General features: G+C 44.3%; 1 protein-coding gene across 1 annotated transcript in view; it reads left to right on the forward strand.

Annotated features, from left to right (window-relative positions):
* LOC122558088 (fibrillin-2-like) overlaps nt 1–20,278 on the forward strand; it is a 339,601-nt gene that overhangs the window by 220,629 nt on the left and 98,694 nt on the right. Inside the window, exons 36-40 of the mRNA XM_087994253.1 lie at nt 3,189–3,311; nt 10,152–10,313; nt 12,384–12,452; nt 14,785–14,910; nt 15,119–15,244. Of these exons, the coding sequence (XP_087850379.1) occupies nt 3,189–3,311; nt 10,152–10,313; nt 12,384–12,452; nt 14,785–14,910; nt 15,119–15,244 (606 nt within the window). The remainder of the gene's footprint in view (nt 1–3,188; nt 3,312–10,151; nt 10,314–12,383; nt 12,453–14,784; nt 14,911–15,118; nt 15,245–20,278) is intronic.

Raw genomic sequence — 20,278 nt, forward strand, 5'->3', positions numbered from 1 at the left:
TTGTTTTACAATATTGATTACAATCTTTTTAAACAAATTTGTCAATAAATTTTGAAATGTATGTTGAAAGAGGTTTGGTTTTATGAAATACTCCTAACAAATGAGGCTACAGGTAATGTCACAGAGTCACAGATTTGTTATGATGTGAAAGGAGTCCATTCAGCCCATCATACATGATGCTCAATTTCCAAATGAGCATCATGACTTGGTGCAATTCGCCTTTCCGTGTAACCCTGCACATTATTTCCACTTCAATAATCACCTCATGCCCTCGAGAGTGTCTTGACTGAACCAGTGCATTTCAGACCCAAACCACTTGCTGTATAAACATTTTTATTTTCTTTTTACTCAAATTGCATTTGCTTCTTTTGCAATTCAATGTGAATATCTTCTTTTGGAATTGTCTGGGAGAGCATTGGGAAACTTCCTTGAGATTATTTCAGTGGTATCTCTCAGATATCCTTCAGTACTGTTCAGATAATCAGAGCTATAGAGTCAAAAGGTTAGCACAGCATATGTTCTGCCTTAGTACCTTCACTAGTAAAGGTGGAGGGAGGTTTATCTGGAAATACTATGTCTCAATAACAAATGTACAGCTTTCAGTGAAGCTCTGTACATAAATAGGGTTTGGCCAAAAGAGCTAATCAGTTTTGTTTTAAAGTGTTATTCTGAGTCCTTGATTTTTTTCATAGAATAGATCTATTAATATTGAGAGATAGATTAGATTTTTTTTTAATATTGGGGATTGTCTCAGCTATGGTAGCACAATTTATGCTAGCTGTCAAAATGTGAGCATAGTTTTCAGACCAAGTTTTTAGATTAGATTACATTAGATTACATTACAGTGTGGAAACAGGCCCTTCAGCCCAACAAGTCCACACCGACCCGCCGAAGCGCAACTCACCCATACCCCTACATTTACCCCTTACCTAACACTACGGGCAATTTAGTATGGCCAATTCACCTGACCTGCACATCTTTGGACTGTGGGAGGAAACCGGAGCACCCGGAGGAAACCCACGCAGACACGGGGAGAATGTGCAAACTCCACACAGTCAGTCGCCCGAGTCGGGAATTGAACCCGGGTCTCTGGCGCTGTGAGGCAGCAGTGCCACTGTGCCACCGTGCCGCCCACGGATATGATTTGGCTTGAAGTCTCCTCAATGGAAATTTTTAATAAGAATTATTTTTGTTCAGTTGTATGTCATGCAGCATCAACCATGCAGGGAAAATCATCAGGAAAAAGTTGTGTAATTGTGAGCTTTTGGCATTTAATATATCCTGGTAGGTTATGTATTTTACTGAGTGCTTTATCATCTAGTATTCGAAATGTCATTGGACAATTTAGGGGTAATCCTGTTAATGTGTTTAATGGAACAAATCAGTAGACAGAGAGAAAGGAATCTGCTAGCCAAGGAATCCCGATAAAGGAACCCAATCACAGGAAAAAAAGGAGAACCATGTCATTTAGGAATGAAATCAGAAAGTACTTTTCCACACAAAGAGTAAGCAACATTCCTGTATTTTTCTCAAAGGCAGTTAACTGAAATTTTTGATGGAAAACAGCCTAATTTGAGTGATGGAACATACTCGGGGACAATATGGCTTACTGCTGTTCCTACGTAATAATTCCAAATTAACTCCAGATGGAAACTGACATAGCAATGATCATACAACATAAAAGACATGGCATCGAGATGATACCACACGCTAAATGATCTAGTCCTCATGAGAGATCCCAAACAGTAAATGCTGACAGGATATTTTACTTAGGGAGAAAGGCAACATCAAATCCGAACCTGATACTCTCCTTATCTCACCCCTGCACAAAGTACATTTTAGTGAGAAAGGACAAAGCTGAATTGGCACTGCATCCACAAACATCCACTCCCTCCAATTCCAGCGCTCAGTAGCAGCAGTGTCTACTATCGACAAGATACATTGCAGAAATTCACCAAAGATCTTCAGACAGCACCTTCCAAACCAACAACCATTTCCATCTCGTGGGGGAAGGGCTACAGTTACATGGGAACACCACCACCATCCTGACTTGGAAATATATCACCATTCCTTCACTGTCACTGGCTCAAAATCTAGGAGCTCCCTCCCCAAAAGCTATTGTGAGGGTACTTACCATATAGGAGGAAGTGAGGACTGCAAAAAGCACAGCAGAGGAACAGCAGAGTCGATGTTTTGGGCATAAGCCCTTCCTCATTCCTAATGAAGAGCTTATGTCCAAAACATCGACTCTCCTGCTCCTCAGATGTTGCCTGACCTGCTGTGCTTTTCCAGGGCCATGCTTTTCATATCTACCATATGGACTGCAATGGTACAAAATGGCATCATTACCTTCTTGAGGGTAATTAGGGATGGACAATAAATGCTGACCTAGCCAGCGTTGCCCACATTCCCTGAATGAATAAGAAAGAGTTATTGAAGAGCAATGACTAGCAATCCTGGCTCCATTTCACTTTCCTAATCCAGAGACACTGTGCTGATCACAGCGTCGTTCCTGCTACCCCAGCTGGGTGTAGTTAACGGCACAGGCCTCAACTTATTACTTTCTAGTAAATTCGGTTTTGGTTTCATCATCTTTATCAGTTCAGTCATCAGAGAAATCAGACTGATGCTTTATTCAACACCGGAATCCTTTGATTAGCTCTATTTGTATCTCAGGAGAATGTCCATGAATTGCTACAGCATCAGTGAAGTGATCTACAGCCCAATGCTTCAGTTAGGCAATTCATTTCAAACACTAAAGTCTTTTAACTGTAGAAGGGCCAACGTTTATTAATCTATTAATGCAAGTGTAGTATGTGAAGTTTCAGAAAATTGGAATTTATTAGCTGGTTTAATTTTAATCTGTTTTATTTCTGAAAGAGGAATTTCACTCCCATTTGAGTTCTATAGACCTGAGAACCTTTTCTGAGCATTTCCGAAATGAAGTTGTAATGGAGCTTTAAGTTCAAATGTGAATTGGTCTTTGTTTAAATTTCTTGACAATTCCCTGAAATATTGAGATGGTAGATAGCTGTATTTATTTTTAAAACCTTTGAAGGTTGCCTTAAGGGGATTTGACTGTATTGCTGCCCACTTACTTAGAGTAATTACTTCACTGAAACAGGAACTGTTTTGTCTTATAAATGCCAACAAGGAGCTGAAATGAGACGTTTTGTTTTAACTTGCAGATGTCAATGAATGTGCTGATCCAGTCAATTGCATCAATGGATTATGTGTCAATACACCGGGTAATTACCTGTGTAACTGTCCCACTGATTTTGAGCTTAATCCAACAGGAATTGGATGTGTTGGTAAGTGATTAATTTAAGCAGCCACGTATGAAAGCTTAAGAATTGGTTTCTGTCAATGTATAACATATTCATATTTCCTATGTATGGGAATTCTTTGCAATTTACTGTAAATAATTTCCTGAAAGAATTCCAGAAATAATGACACAAATCTCCTTCTGTGATTCAGGACTATGATATTCAATCATTTCCAAATAGCAGGAAATTCTATAATTTTATTTTGAAAATAACTAAAATTATTGAAAGATAAATCTGTGCTATTGCAGTTTCTCTAATTCCTAACAGAATCGTACAGCACAGAAACAGACCCTTCAGCCCAACTCGTCCATGCCGACCAGGTTTCCTAAACTGAACTAGCCCCAGTTGCCAGCACCTGGCCCATATTCCTCCAAACCTTTCCTATTCATATACCCATCCAGATGCCTCTTAAAACATGTAATTGTACCAGCCTCCACTACTTCCTCTGGCAGCTCATTCCATACACGCACCACCCTCTGTGTGAAAATGTTGCCCCTTAGGTCTCTTATATCTTTTCCCTCTCACCTTAAACCTATGCCCTCTAGTATTGAACTCCCCTACCCTGAGTTCTGGCTGAAATGTTAACTCTATTTTTCTCCCCACTGATGCGGCTAGACCTGCTGAGTTTCTCCTACAATTTATCAGTCACATCACTTCAGTTCATCTCACAATTATTCTTCTAACTATTGTCTATTCTGAATAACATTTGTCACAAGGAGAAGTCATTTGTAAGTGGCTCTGAATACCTACCTTGGCTATTCAACTTATTCAAGCCCCTCATGATTTTATAAACCGTTATAAGGTCATCCCTCAGCCTCCTGTTAAGAATATCAGAGCTTGACATATAATGTGGTTGTGTCCTAGTTACCTAAACTATCCCATTGTGTATATATTGAACAAATTGTTAGAAGAATAGTTGGAATGCCCTGCCTGCAACAGTAATAGACTCGCCAACGTTAGGGGCATTTAATTGGTAATTGGATAAACATATGGATGAAAATGGAATTGTGTAGGATAGATGGGCTTCAGATTAGTTCCACAGGCCGGCACAACATCGAGGGCCGAAGGGCCTGTACTACGCTGTAGTGTTCTATATTCTATGTTCTAAGATACCTAGAAACTGCATTTTTTTTTAACCACAAGTCAAATCTCACAATTCAAAGACCTCATAATAACAAGTTTCATTCACAATCTCCTGGGTGTCACTGGGACAGCAGTCCATGGGTCAGGAAATTCCTCAGAGCTGTTCTGGTTTCCTATTCTGGAAATGCAATGGAGACCCAATGTAATTACACAGTTGAAGTTTCCACTACAGTTTTGGCAAAGTTACTCCAACAGAGTAGGGATAACAGTGAGGAATTTCTGGATCATTATCTTTGCTGCACAACTGGGTTCCGCACAAAAAGCTTTTCTGGGTTTCCTTATCCCCTCAGTTGTTTTCCTTTTTCTCTTGATAGAGATCTCCCTTTTGCTACAGTATATTTCACTTGTCCCAAACTCCCTCTAGTTCCTTGCCCAAATGGTTATTTTTGACATGTGACTTTGATAGTAGTTTATTTGATTGTAGGTCTGTTATAACAGGGTCCTATTCCGTCCTGACAGTTGTCCACAAGAGTGTAGTTTTCACTGGTAGCTCGCAGATGAATGATCAGGAACCGGAACACCAATATGTTTTTCGCTTCCCTGACCCTAAAATAGTGAGGTCAATTGTAACCCCCTTCTTGCTACTGTAACTGATATATTAGCATAGATGGAGGGAATGAAAACCAGAACACCCCTACACTTTCCCAAATGTGTTATACATTGAGTCCAACAGCAGTAAATAGTATCAAAAGGTGACCAAGAATCATTAATGACTGTTTTCACCAAGGTTTAAAATTGCCAAACAGTCCTTTGAAAATTCCAGTTGCATTTATCTGCATGACCCCCCTCGAAGCAGTTAGCAGCAGTGCAATAATTTGATAATCTCTAACCAATTTCTATTAATTCTGTGTGAGCAATTACTGTAACTGTCACTGCTGCAACTGATGTCACTAAAGTTTCACTGAAACCTGGCTTCAATATTTTTCCAGTCTGCGCTAGAGATATGTTATAATTCAATGGTTAAAATTGGTAATGTCCAAAAATTGCAATATCACAAGTCAGTTTTGTTTATTCTTTATTCATTAATTGTGGTCCTTAAGAAAACATTTATGCTGAGTCACATCAATTTAAGAAAACAAAGAATTGTGAATGTTGGAAATCTGAAAGAAAGACAGAAATTTCTGGACAAACTCGGCAGGTCTAGCAACAACTATGGAGAGAATTTAGAGTTAATGTTTCGGTTCAAGTGACTCTTCTGACTAAAAGAAGTTTCACTGGATCTGAAACGTACATAGAACATAGAACATTACAGCACAGTATAGGCCCTTCGGCCCTCGATGTTGCGCCAACCTGTGGAACCAATCTGAAGCCCATCTAACCTACACTATTCCATTTTCATTCATATGTTTAACCAATGATAATTTAAATGCCCTTAAAGTTGGCAGGTCTACTACTGTTGCCAGCAGTATGATCCATGCTCCTACTACTCTCTGATTAATGAAGCTACCTCTGATATCTGTCCTATACCAATTACCCCTCAATTTAAAGCTATGTCACTTCGTGCTAACCATCACCATCTGAAGAAAAAGGCTCTCACTGTCTACCCTATCTAACCCTCTGATTATATTAAGTCACCTCTCAACCTTTTTCTCTCTAACGAAAACAGTATCAAGTCCCTCAGCCTTTCCTCATACAATCTCCCCTCCATACCAGGCAACATCCTAATAAATCTCCTCTGAACCCTTTCCAAAGTTTCCACATTCTTCCAAAATGTGGTGACCAGAACTGTATGCAATACTCCAAGTGCGGCTGCACCAGGGTTTTGTACAGCTACAGCATGACCTCATGGCTCCGACACTCAATCCCTCTCCCAATAAAATCTAACAACACCGTATGCCTTCTTAACAACCCTATCAACCATGGTGGCAAGTTTCAGGGATCTGTGTACACGGACACCGAGATCTATCTGTTCATCTACACTACCAAGAATTTTATCATTAGCCCAGTACTCTGTATTCCTGTTGCTCCTTCCAAAGTGAATCACCTCACACTTTGCCACATTAAGCTCCATTTGCCACCTCTCAACCCATCTCTGCAGCTTATCTATGTCCGTCTGTAATCTGCAACCTCCTTCAGCACTATCCACAACTCCACTGACCTTAGTGTCATCCACAATTTTACTAACCCATCCTTCTACACCCTAATCCAGGTAATTTATAAAAATGATAAAAGTGGCCCCAAAACAGATCCTTGTGGTACACCACTAGTAGCTGAACTCCAGGATGAACATTTCCCATCAACAACCACCCTTTGTCTTCTTTTAGCTAGCAAATTACTGATCCAAACCACTAGATCACCCTCAATCCCATGCCTCCGTATTTTGTGCAATAGCCTACCGTGGGGAATCTTATTAAATGCCTTACTGAAACCCATATACACCACATCAACCGCTTTACCCTCATCCACCTGTTTGGTCACCATCTCAAAGAAATGTAAACCGTTTGTCTCTCCACGGATGCTGCCAGCCCTGTGGAGTTGCTCCTGTGATTTCTGAGTCACGTCACTTCAATTCATCTCATCATTATTGTTTTAACTATTGACGATTCTGAATAATTTTTGTAACTTCGAGGAACTATTTATTTTTAGCTCTGAATGCCTTAAATATTAGGTTTAACACTATTCATTTATATCAGGCAATTGATACAGAGATTTAATAGTGCTCCTGTTTTTACAGTTTTAACAACAGGAAGATTGTGAACAAATTGAGGAAGTTGTGTTGAGACTGATTCCATAAACTTCATTTATATGGTTTGAAACTCCATACCAATGACCTCCTCTGTTAAAATTTGCTATACCATAAGACCATAAGACCATAAGACATAGGAGCGGAAGTAAGGCCATTCGGCCCATCGAGTCCACTCCGCCATTCAATCATGGCTGATGGGCATTTCAACTCCACTTACCCGCATTCTCCCCGTAGCCCTTTATTCCTTGTGACATCAAGAATTTATCAATTTCTGCCTTGAAAACATTTAGCGTCCCAGCCTCCACTGCACTCTGTGGCAATGAATTCCACAGGCCCACCACTCTCTGGCTGAAGAAATGTCTCCGCATTTCTGTTCTGAATTTACTCTCTCTAATTCTAAGGCTGTGTCCATGGGTCCTAGTCTCCTCACCTAACGGAAACAATTTCCTAGCATCCACCCTTTCCAAGCCATGTATTATCTTGTAAGTTTCTATTAGATCTCCCCTTAATCTTCTGAACTCCAATGAATACAATCCCAGGATCCTCAGCCGTTCCTCATATGTTAGACCTACCATTCCAGGGATCATCCGTGTGAATCTCCGCTGGACACGCTCCAGTGCCAGTATGTCCTTCCTGAGGTGTGGGGACCAAAACTGGACACAGTACTCCAAATGGGGCCTAACCAGAGCTTTATAAAGTCTCAGTAGCACAACAGTGCTTTTATATTCCAACCCCTTGAGATAGTTGACAACATTGCATTCGCTTTCTTAATCACGGACTCAACCTGCATGTTTACCTTTAGAGAATCCTCAACTAGCACTCCCAGATCCCTCTGTACTTTGGCTTTACGAATTTTCTCACCGTTTAGAAAGTAGTCCATGCTTGTATTCTTTTTCCCAAAGTGCAAGACCTCGCATTTGCTCACATTGAATTCCATCAGCCATTTCCTGGACCACTCTCCCAAACTGTCTAGATCCTTCTGCAGCCTCCCCACTTCCTCAGTACTACCTGCCTGTCCACCTAACTTTGTATCATCAGCAAACTTCGCTAGAATGCCCCCAGATCATTAATATATAATGTGAACAGCTGTGGCCCCAACACTGAACCCTGCGGGACACCGCTTGTCACCGGCTGCCATTCCAAAAAAGAACCTTTTATCCCAACTCTCTGCCTCCTGTCAGACAGCCAATCCTCTATCCATACCAGTAGCTCACCTCGAACACCATGGGCCCTCACCTTGCTCAGCAGCCTCCCGTGTGGCACCTTATCAAAGGCCTTTTGGAAGTCTAGGTAGACCACATCCACTGGGTTTCCCCGGTCTAACCTACTTGTCACCTCTTCAAAGAACTCCAACTGGTTTGTCAGGCACGACCTCCCCATACTAAATCCATGTTGACTTGTTCTAATCCGACCCTGCTCTTCCAAGAATTTAGAAACCTCATCCTTAATGATGGATTCTAGAATATTACCAACAACCGAGGTTAGTCTAATTGGCCTATAATTTTCCATCTTTTGCCTTGATCCTTTCTTGAACAAGGGGGTTACAACAGCGATCTTCCAATCATCTGGGACTTTCCCTGACTCCAGTGACTTTTGAAAGATCTCAACCAACGCCTCCGCTATTTACTCAGCCACCTCCCTCAGAACTCGGGGCCAGGAGATTTATCAATTTTAAGACCTTTTAGCTTTTCTAGCACTTTCTCTTTTGTAATGGCAACCATACTCAACTCAGCCCCCTGACTCCCTTGAATTGTTGGGATATTACTCATGTCTTCCACTGTGAAGACTGACGCAAAGTACTTATTAGGTTCTCCAGCTATTTCCTTATCTCCCATCACTAGGTTTCCAGCATCAGTTTGAAGTGGCCCAATGTCTACTCTTGCCTGTCGTTTGTTTCTTATGTATTGAAAGAAACTTTTACTATCATTTCTAATATTACTGGCTAGCCTACCTTCATATTTGATCCTCTCCTTCCTTATTTCTCTCTTTGATTTCCTCTGTTTGTTTTTGTAGCCTTCCCAATCTTCTGATTTCCCAGTGCTCTTGGCCACTTTATAGGTTCTCTCTTTTTCTTTAATACATTTCCTGACTTCCTTTGTCAGCCATGGCTGTCTAAGCCCTCCCCAGATAATCTTTCTCTTTTTGGGGATGAACCTCTGTACAGTGTCCTCAATTTTACCCACAAACTCCCGCCATTTTTGCTCTACTGTCTTTCCTGCTAGGCTCTGCTTCCAGTCTATTTTCGTCAGTTCCTCTCTCATGCCCTCATAGTTACCTTTATTTAACTGTAACACCATTACATCCGATTTTGCCTTCTCTCTTTCAAACTGCAGACTGAACTCTACCATGTTATGATTGCTGCTTCCTTAGTGTTCCCTTACTTTAAGATTTTTTATAAAGTCTGGTTCATTACATAGCACTAGGTCCAGAATAGCCTGCTCCCTTGTGGGCTCCATGACAAACTGTTCCAAAAAGCCATCCTGTAAGCATTCCATGAATTCCCTTTCTTTGGATCTACTGGCAACATTATTTACCCAGTCCGCCTGCATATTGAAGTCTCCCATGATCACTGTGACCTTGCCTTTCTGACATGCCTTCTCTAATTCCCGGTACATGTTGCACCCCTGGACCTGACCACTGTTAGAAGGTCTGTACATAACTCCCACTATGGTTTTTTTGCCTTTGTCGTTCCTCAATTCCACCCACACAGACTCCACATCATCTGACGCTATGTCATTCAGCACCATAGATTTAATTTTGTTCTTAACTAACAAGGCAACCCCGCCCCCTCTGCCCACCTCCCTATCTTTTCGATAAGTTGAAAACCCTTGGATGTTTAACTGCCAGTCCTGACCCCCCTGTAACCACGTCTCTGTGATGCCTACCACATCATAATCATATACAGTGTGCAGTTGAACAAAAAGTAATAAATGTGTAGACTATTTTACATGATGCAAAAGTTTTTCCGAAGTTATTCTCATGTTTATTTTTCGTAGATACTCGTGTTGGAAACTGCTTCTTAGAATATGGCCAGCGAGGTGATGGAGGTCTGTCCTGCAGTGTCGATATTGGTGTTGGAGTCACACGGGCCTCCTGTTGTTGTTCTCTGGGAAGTGCCTGGGGTAACCCTTGTGAAATCTGCCCTGATGTCAATACAAGTATGTACACTCTTTAACAATGCATTTGTAAATGAAATAAAGAAAGAAAGTAAATAGTTGTCCCTCAAAAGTAGAGGTAGACCTTATAATGAAGTTTAAGAAAATGGCAGAGAATTTAAACAAATACATTTCATCTGTCTTTACCATAAAAACACATGTGTATATGCTCGAAACCTTGTTAGATTTTTGAGATGTTAATAAAGAGAGTGGACACACGGCAGGCAGTGGGTGTTTTTATCTTGATTTTGAAAAGTACTTCAATAGGGTATCACATGATTGATTAATGTACGATGTAGAGTTCGGGGATAGTGACAGAATAGCTTGTTGATTGGCATCCAAATCGAAAGCAGAGCGTGCAAACAAAGCATACTTCTTCAGTGATGAGCATCCAACAAGGATCAATGCAAAACCTACTGCTATTCCCAGTTTACATTAATGATACGGACTGATAATAAATACCAAGGTGACCTGTTTTCAAATACAGGAAGACAATATTAAATTTCAAGGAAAATTATTGCTGCAGATAAAGGTGAGGTTATATATTTTTGAAAGAAGAATGGAAAGGTTGCATTATTTGGAAATGTTTGTCTAGGTGTGATAGAGGAACACTGTGATCTGGGAGTATAAATACATCAATCACTGAAAGTTGCACCGACAGATTAGCAAAGGCCATGAAAAATTAGCAAACCAGGCACTAAGCTTTCTTTCTATATGGGATGTTATGCTAAGCCTCTATTGGGATTGTGTGCTCGCCTCCCATCAGATTTGAAACAGGGAGAAGGTGGCTCATACACTCTCTCTGTTTATCCACCTGCCACTGACCAGCCTAAATGTCCATGCAGAGTGAGGATGGTGTCAGTCCAGAGCTATTGAGATCCTTTAGTGGCTACCAAAAGGCCTTATCTTGCTACCACCTGTATCTGACCCATAGCTGGGGATGCCTGACCTTGGACTACTCTGGGTTGTTCAGAACAGTGGGACCAACAGTAATTGAAGCAAACTCAGACTGCTGGGACCACAATGTTGCTGACTATCCACCCTGATGGTGTCCTCCCACCAAGACAGGCATGAGATTGCCATGCAGTAGCGATCAAGCTCATCAGGTGGCCTCCCACTCCACTATCTAGCTGGTGTTGGTGGGTGAGCATATTTTTTTAGATTAGATTACATAATAAGATATATAAGGTATAGTGGTGTTGTCCCAGCAACATGTTGACAAGCAACATGAGTTCGACTGGGACAACACTACTATTATAAGACAAGCCAAACAGAGAACAGCCAGGGAATTCCTAGAGGCATGGCACTCATCCACAGATTCAATCAATAAGCACATCGACCTGGACCCAATATACCGGCCACTGCAGCGGACAGCTGGAACTGACAACTGGAAGCGGCAGAGACAAACCACTATAAATGCTGGAGGAAAGATCACAGAAGCGCTTCACAGGAGGCTCCCAAGCACTGAAGATGTCGCCTAGACAGGGGACGAAACGTCTGCAACACAAATTCCCAGCTCGGCGAACAGAACCACAACAAAGATTATCTAAGATTACATAGAGATCTTGATCAATTGGATCAATGCACTGAGGGCAACATTTTCACACTGACGGTGGTTTGTATGTGGAATGAGCTGCCAGAGGAAGTGGTAGATGCAGATACAGTTGCAACATTTTAAATACATTTGGACAGGTACCATGAATAGGAAAGGTTTAGAGGGATATGGGCCAACGCAGACAAATGGGACTAGTTTCTTTTGGGAAACTTGGTCGGCATGGATGAGTTGGACTGAAGGGTCTGTTTCTGTGCTGTATGACTCTGTGACATTTAACACATCACTAAGATATTCTCATATGAAATTGATTTGTTACTTTCACGGAATAATTTCAATTCTTTTCCATCCAACTTTGGATTTATGAAAATTAACCATAATATTTTGATCTGTTGTACTCTAAAATACTCAGCTTGGATTGCATATAAACCACAAAGGAAGACATTAATACAGGAAGTTGTACTGAGTTCACCATTTCCTGAAATGACAACATTTAATTCCTATGTTATTTATATTCACAGCTGAATACAAGACACTTTGTCCAGGGGGTGAAGGATTTAGACCCAACCCCATCACTGTCATCTTAGAGGGTAAGTAATGTGGATAAGTTTAGTCTTGTATTCCTACACAGCCTGCAGCTCCCTCATACCCAGTAACTTGCCCATCTGCAGATCCCCCTTCTCTGTTAAGCTAGAGTTCACAAAGTGCCAGTATCTGAGTTGATGGTTATACACGTGAGACTCAGTGTTAAAGTGTCCCTTTCATTATTCTCTTGCTCCACTTGAGTCTCCAGCTTCCATGATAGTGCTTTACCATGAGGCATTCTTGAATAAATGAAAGATTAAAGGTTGGGTTGATGGAACGAGGAAACTCAAAAGGTATGTGCTTACACCTCAACAGTTTATTAATTAAAGATATTGCGGGATAAGGAGGAACGTGAATATGTGCATCGGGGCAGAACATATCTCCATCCTCTGTGACTTCAGCTTTATTCATGGCCAAACTAATGATAACCAGCATCAAGATGGGAGAATTTACCACTGTATTCCTCTCTACGGTTCAGTGACACCTCCAATTATTGGCCAGCTTGCCCCTGATGCAAGAGTGAGGAGAGTGTGTCAGGGAGTCAGCTGTGGTGCATTTCGATATTCTGTCTCCCATGGTTGAATATTTAGCAGGGCGTGCACGCACAGAGAGAGGTGAGAGCTTGAGGCTTGCTAGAAAGTGAGGTGCGAAGGGTAACATATAAAAAAAGACTATGTTTGGCTCACATTTGATAGGGAATGTGTTGCTGGAAAAGCGCAGCAGGTCAGACAGCATCCAGGGAACAGGAGAATCGACGTTTCGGGCATAAGCCCTTCTTCAGGAATGGGGAAAGTTTGTCTAGCAGGCTAAGATAAAAGGTAGGGAGGAGGGACTTGGGGGAGGGGCGTCGGAAATGTGATAGGTGGAAAGAGGTCAAGGTGAGGGGATAGGTGGAAAGAGGTCAAGGTGAGGGGATAGGTGGAAAGAGGTCATTCCCCATTCCTGAAGAAGGGCTTATGCCCGAAATGTCGATTCTCCTGTTCCCTGGATGCTGTCTGACCTGCTGCGCTTTTCCAGCAACACATTTCCAGCTCTGATCTCCAGCATCTGCAGACCTCACTTTCTCCTCACATTTGATAGGGTTTGATGGAGGCTTGTGAAGGGTGAGAGCTGGGGAATTGAGCAGTGTCTGATGTTAATGGCTCATTTGTAAGATAATGACATGTGAAGCTGAAGTCACTAATCGCTCATGTGAAGTCATTAAGCTTTTTTGCAGCACTGCATTCAGGTTCCCAGTGTTAGACAACTAAGATGGCTGACAATGACTGTCTACTCGCACTGCTTCCATGTTTATGTCCCACACCACCCCCACCAATGCTGCATCACACTACCTTGGACCACACACTATGGTCTGGTCCATCATTCCCATTTCTACTTTGGTTCAGAATCTCTCCAACAATGCCTTCCATCATGTGATGAAGCCAGAACATATATGGCTTTAAGGTACATTCAGCATCATAATCCTGTGCTTATTTTAAGGACAATCAACATTTTAGCTCATTGTCCATGGAACTACAAAAATACATTCTCATTTACATTTACATTTACATTCTCAAGCAGGAACATGAAAGTGGTGCAGAAGAGATGGCAGTGTCCTGCTTAACACCATTTGTTCAGAATAGCTGTAAATAAAGACTTTTCAGATAATTCTTGTGCAACCAGAAAAAGCATTCACGCCTTACCTGGCTCCACAAACAAATTCTCACTCCTGCCTTAGTGTCCATCTCTCAAATGGTTCCACTTCTGGTTTGGATTTAGGATGACCATCAGATTTAGAATCTCTACAGCATGGAAGCAGGCCATTCAGCCCATCAAGTCCACACCAACCGTCCCACCCAACCCCCCCCCCAACACATTGTAACCCTGCATTTCCCATGGCTAATCACATAGCCTGCACTCTGTCGACAATTTAGCACGGCCAATTCATTAACCTGCACATCTTTCAACTGTGACAGGAAACCCACGCAGACACGGGGAGAATGTGCAAATTCCACACAGACAGTCGCCTGAGGCTAGAATTGAACCAGGGTCCCAGGCGCTGTGAGGCAGCAGTGCTGACCACTGAGCCACCGTGCCTCCCTGAAATGCTTTGATCAAATCTGGCAGCCTGTCCCAATTATGCAGATGAAACATATTCATGGAAATGGTTCCAATCTCATGCTGAGTAAATTAACAAGCAGCAATGTGCTCCTTCCCAAATCAGTTCAGACCTGACACAATCTCCTTTCTGCCTGTTGATGACATTGGACTCTGTCAGTTGAACATGGAGTGGAGGGCACTGCTTTGGTGAGGTGATGTCCCTTGGGAATGATTCTCTGTTCATACTTTGTTTCTCAGATATTGATGAATGCCAGGAGTTGCCAGGATTGTGCCAAGGTGGGAACTGTGTCAACACATTCGGCAGTTTTCAGTGTGAATGCCCGGCTGGTTATTACTTAAATGACGAAACCCGGATCTGTGAAGGTAAGGTACAGGACGTAGCTGAAGGAGTGGACATTACTTAAAACATTTCAATTGAAAGCATGTTCTTTGAAACAAAATGTCGAAAGCAGTTGATTAAAAGGGTGGTGGGTGGTAATGTGGGATTGAGGGTAATAGCAGTGGAACAATATTAAGTAACTGAAGTAGACATCATATTCCTATAATAAAATAATCCCTTGTACCTTCACAGACACTGATGAATGTGTCACCCACCCTGGTATCTGTGGACCTGGGACATGTTACAACACCTTGGGTAACTACACTTGTGTTTGCCCTCCAGAGTACATGCAGGTCAATGGGGGAAACAACTGCATGGGTGAGTCTGACTGATCATTAATACCTAAAAATTAGTGAATTTACCGTGCGAGTCCTGTGAACAAGTGTCTGATTAAACACTTTCCCTTCTGCAGTTTTTCTCAAGAAAATGCTACAGAAACCAGTGCATTACACTTTAATGGCTGGAGTGAAGCTTTGCTATTATAGTTGTCAAGGAGATAATCAGTGATCCTGCTTAACTTTTCAGGTTCACAGCCTATACTCTCAAATCATTCCAAATGTGAAGTCATGTCTCGACTGCAGTGCCAATTATCTGAGGCTGGATGAATGTCATCTCAGGAAGCAAAATCAAGACAGTTGTTCATGAGATTAGAACTTCTAAACCTTCCCTAAAATACTTCTAATGTGTACAATATCTGAATTTTACACATCCGATAGTATTTAAAGATTAGATTAGACTAGATTACATACAGTGTGGATCAAACATGGGTATATAGGAAACATGAAGCAACTTATCAAGAAGTTTCAGAGAGATACACACAGTTACAATCTTAATTAATGTTGTAGTTCTACACTGTTATAACATTTGTACATGAGAGATTTAACAAAGTGTGCTTGCTTTTCAAATTGCGTGAGAAATGTTACTTTTCTTGTTGTATAATGTCAGAGACTGCATTCCCAAATCAGAACAATGCATCTTCATTCCCTGGAAAAGGAGTTCCAAGTAGAAATAAAATTCCTCCTCAGTGTGTTTAAATAATTGAAATTAATTATAATCTTCACCACTTGCACACACACCACATTCACTCTGCAAAGAAAGGTAACAGTTATCGTTACCATTAGCATCAGTTGTGGAGGCATTACTTTTAAACTTTAAAATTGTCGAGGCAACACAGTAAACGTGCCAGCTCTTGTGGCCCAGTCTAGTGGTACTTCAGTAAATTTGCTTCTTGTTAATCCTCATTATTTATCAAATCAGGAATTTGTTTTAATAGTTTATTCACAAGGTGTCAAAATGGAGCTCTGAAATGAGAAAGAAAAGAATGAAACCAATAATCAAATCTCGCTGTGAATTCAGAAGTATTTTCCTAACTAATCTGTTCAGAGATATTATTGCACATCACTGGAGCAGAATGGGACTTGAACTCAGACCTCCTAGTTCAGAAGTATGGACACTACACTGTGTCACAAGAGCCGCCTTACTGTGAATTTATTTTGTTCTTCATTCATCCAGAACGGCTCTTACACACAATTGATTATATTTTTCCCATCACCAAATTAGCACTGGAATTTTTCATCAGTTAACTACCACCAGTAAATCACCCATGTTTCCAGTTGAATCTTTGACATCCGAAACCCATGATGATTGAAATAGATCACCAAAGGTGAGGAGAGGTAGGGAGAGAGGGAGGGGTCTAAATTAAAATGGAGTTGGAAGGAAAGAGACAGCACTGCATCCCCTGTGGTGTCCTCTACTCTCTAAAGGCATTGCAAGGAGAGATGGACACCCTGTGCTCCATCTCCAGTGTCACCCGGGCATGTATGTACCCATGGAAAAGGGGCAGGCAGTCAGCAGGGATGACCCCTTCCAGGGACCTCTGCTTGGACATGATCAAAGGCAATCTGGCCAGGCCCAGGAGCAGACCCACAAGAAGGTCACAACCAATATACACCAGTCTATGGCCTCACAATACCACAAATAACCAGTCAGGCTGGGCGTCCATAAACCACCACCAACTGTGGTTATATGGGACTGCTGCATGCAGCACTCTCCATCCTAGGTCCCCAAGAGAAAATGGGAGGATTCCTTCCCTGGAGGATCCCCAACACCCGACAGCAATAACACACCCTGCTGTGCACGGCCAGTGGACATACAAGTCGAGGGCAGATGGTCTACAGCAGTGACTGTACAGGAATGACCTCCACACAAGGAGGAAGCAATGAGAGTATTACTATGAGGCAGACCAGGCTCCTGAAGGAGGTTCAGGATCTGGGCCAATGTGAAATTCTGTCCGAGCAAGGAGAGGCAGAGACAGGATTCCACCGCACATGTGAGCATCCTCCAGCTGGTGCACGGAATCAGGTCAGAGCGCCCGCGGTTTTCAGGCGACGGATGACATTAGCCATGAGCTGTATATCCACTATCTCCCTGCCAACCAGTTCCCATGGCAACATCCAGCCCAGTCCTCCCCCACCCAGCCTCCAGCTGAGACCCTTTCACCCAGGCCCAAACTCAGATCCTGCCACCCAACCCCAAACCCAGACCCTGTCACCCAGCCCCCAGCCCAGACCCTGAAAACCAACCCCAAACCCTTGACTCCATCACCCAGCCCCCAGCCCAGACCCTGAAACCCAGCCCCCAGCCCAGACCCTGCCACCCAGCCCCAAAGCCAGACCCTGAAACCCAGCCACCAGCCCAGGCCCTGTCACCCAGCCCCCAGCCCAGACCCCGTCACCCAGCCCCCAGCCCAGACCCTGAAACCCAGCCCCAAACCCAGACCCTGTCACCCAGCCACCAGCCCAGAGCCTGAAACCCAGGCCCAAACCAGACCCCATCACCCAGCCCCCACCCAAACCCTGAAACCCAGCCCCAAACCCAGACCCCGTCACCCAGCCCCCAGCCCAGACCATGAAACCCAGCCCCCAGCCCAGACCCGGAAACCCAGCCCCCAGCCCAGACCCCATCACCCAGCCCCCAGCCCAGACCATGAAACCCAGCCCCAGCCCAGACCCCATCACCCAGCCCCCAGCCGAGACCCCGTCACCCAGCCCCCAGACCAGACCCTGCCACCCAGCCACCAGCCCAGAGCCTGAAACCCAGCCCCAAACCAGACCCCATCACCCAGCCCCCACCCAAACCCTGAAACCAAGCCCCAAACCCAGACCCCGTCACTCAGCCCCTGAAACCCAGCTCCAAACCCAGACCCGTCACCCAGCCCCCAGCCCAGACCCTGAAACCCAGCCCCCAGCCCAGACCCTGTCACCCAGCCCAGACCCTGTCACCCAGCCCCCAGCCCAGACCCCGTCACCCAGCCCCCAGCCCAGACTCTGAAACCCAGCCCCAAACCCAGACCCCGTCACCCAGCCACCAGCCCAGACCCTGAAACCCAGCCTCAAACCCAGTCCCTGTCACCCAGCCCCCAGTCCAGTCCCCGTCACCCAGCCCCCAGCCCTGACCCTGAAACCCAGCCCCAAACCCAGACCCCATCATCCAGCCCCCAGCCCAGACCCGGAAACCCAGCCCCCAGCCCAGACCCCATCACCCAGCCCCCATCCCAGACCATGAAACCCAGCCCCAGCCGAGACCCCATCACCCAGCCCCCAGCCGAGACCCCGTCACCCAGCCCCCAGCCCAGACCCTGCCACCCAGCCCCAAACCCAGACCCTGCCACCCAGCCCCCAGCCCAGACCCTGCCACCCAGCCCCCAGCCGAGATCCTGCCACTCAGCGCCCTGCCCAGATCTCACTACCTAGCCCCCAGCCCAGATCTCACTACCCAGCCCCAAACCCAGACCCTGTCAGCCAGCCCCCAGCCCAGACCCTGTCACCCAGCCCCCACCCGAGACCCTGTCACCCAGCCCCCAGCCCAGATCCTGCCACCCAGCCCTGATCTCACTACCCAGCATTGCCCTGATTGTGCTGCTATGGCCAGGGCCTTCCCCCTTGCCAGCCACTCGAGCCAGTGATGGTGGAGGTATCAATTCCTTAGCAGTGAGCAGTGAGCCTCTAATGCTAGCTGCTGCTCCTGACGGTGGGAAAACTCAGTGTGAGTTAGCTGTGTTTGTGACAAACCCAGGAGTAAGGGTCAAAGGGCCAGTACCACAGCATGGCGGCCACCAGCTAGTTTCTGACCAGCACGAGGCTCCTCTACAGAAATACTTGGAACAGACGTGTCCAGCAGCTGTGTACATATGTGAGAGTGTCTCTGGGGGAGAAGAAGCAAGCTGGGCAGGTCTGAGCTGTGCTTCACCAGCCTTGGCTAGAAATCAATTGACCAATCAATTGATTGAGAGACTTTGATCTCCAGCTCCTGCCAATGCACTGGCCAGGATTCCTCAGCCAGGCTGTGATAGATCTCAGATGGATGTTACCCCGGGTGAATCCCCATAACTCTTCTGGCATGGAGTCTACCCACTACAGACCGACCAGGAGTCTGGAACGTTAGGCCCAGTTGATCCTGGTAGAGTACACCACTCGCTGTTCACACATCCTCCCCAGGTCAGCTGGCTCAGTGAGTGGGAGGAGCATGTCGTCAGCCCAGACTGATGAATTGAACGGAGAGAAACTCCTCATGTTATCAGGTACAGAATTAGTTCAGATATTTCCTAAATTATCTGTTCTGAGACATTATTAAACCCCTCTGCAGATGGGACTTGAACCCAGGCTTCCTGGTCCAGAGGTGAGGACACTAGCACTGCACCATATGAGTCTTCCTGTGAATTTTTTTAATATATAAATCCAAAAGTGCTCTCACACACAACAAAATTTCTTTTCCCCATCACCAAATCACCCATGGTATTTGTTTTGTCTATTAATTACCATCAGTAAATCCCTGCATTTCCAATTGAATACTTTATGTATAAATCTTGTTAAGGGTGATGCAGACCACCAAAGGTGAGGGAGAGGTAGGGAGAGGGGGAGGGAGCTCAGTCCCTCACAGTGAATTTGTAGGTTGCTGTTTAATCCTTAGGACCAGGTGGACCTCATTGACTGTGAGATCCTTGATTGGGGTTGTTATTCTGGGCTGAAAATGTGTTGCTGGAACAGCACAGCAGGTCAGGCAACATCCAGGGAACAGGAGAATCGACGTTTCGGGCATAAGCCCTTCTTCAGGGTTGTTATTCTGGGCCAATCAGGAAGGCCTTGGATGACCATAAACAGAGGATTTTACCAACACCCTTGAGTTGTTCAGGGAGAGGTGGGCACCGCAGGGAGTGGAGTGCATTATTTCCCCCTCCAACTCTCTTTTGATTTAATCCCTGCCCTCCCCATCACTATTTGATCACACAGCATTGCCCTTTGATGTGAAGGGCACTGCTTGTCACTGGCCACTCGGGTGTTTCCTTTCTTCGTG

Source organism: Chiloscyllium plagiosum, unplaced genomic scaffold (genome assembly GCF_037043375.1).
Source record: "Chiloscyllium plagiosum isolate Xiang-an unplaced genomic scaffold, Cpla_swu_hap1 HiC_scaffold_2, whole genome shotgun sequence".
NCBI lineage: Eukaryota > Metazoa > Chordata > Chondrichthyes > Orectolobiformes > Hemiscylliidae > Chiloscyllium > Chiloscyllium plagiosum.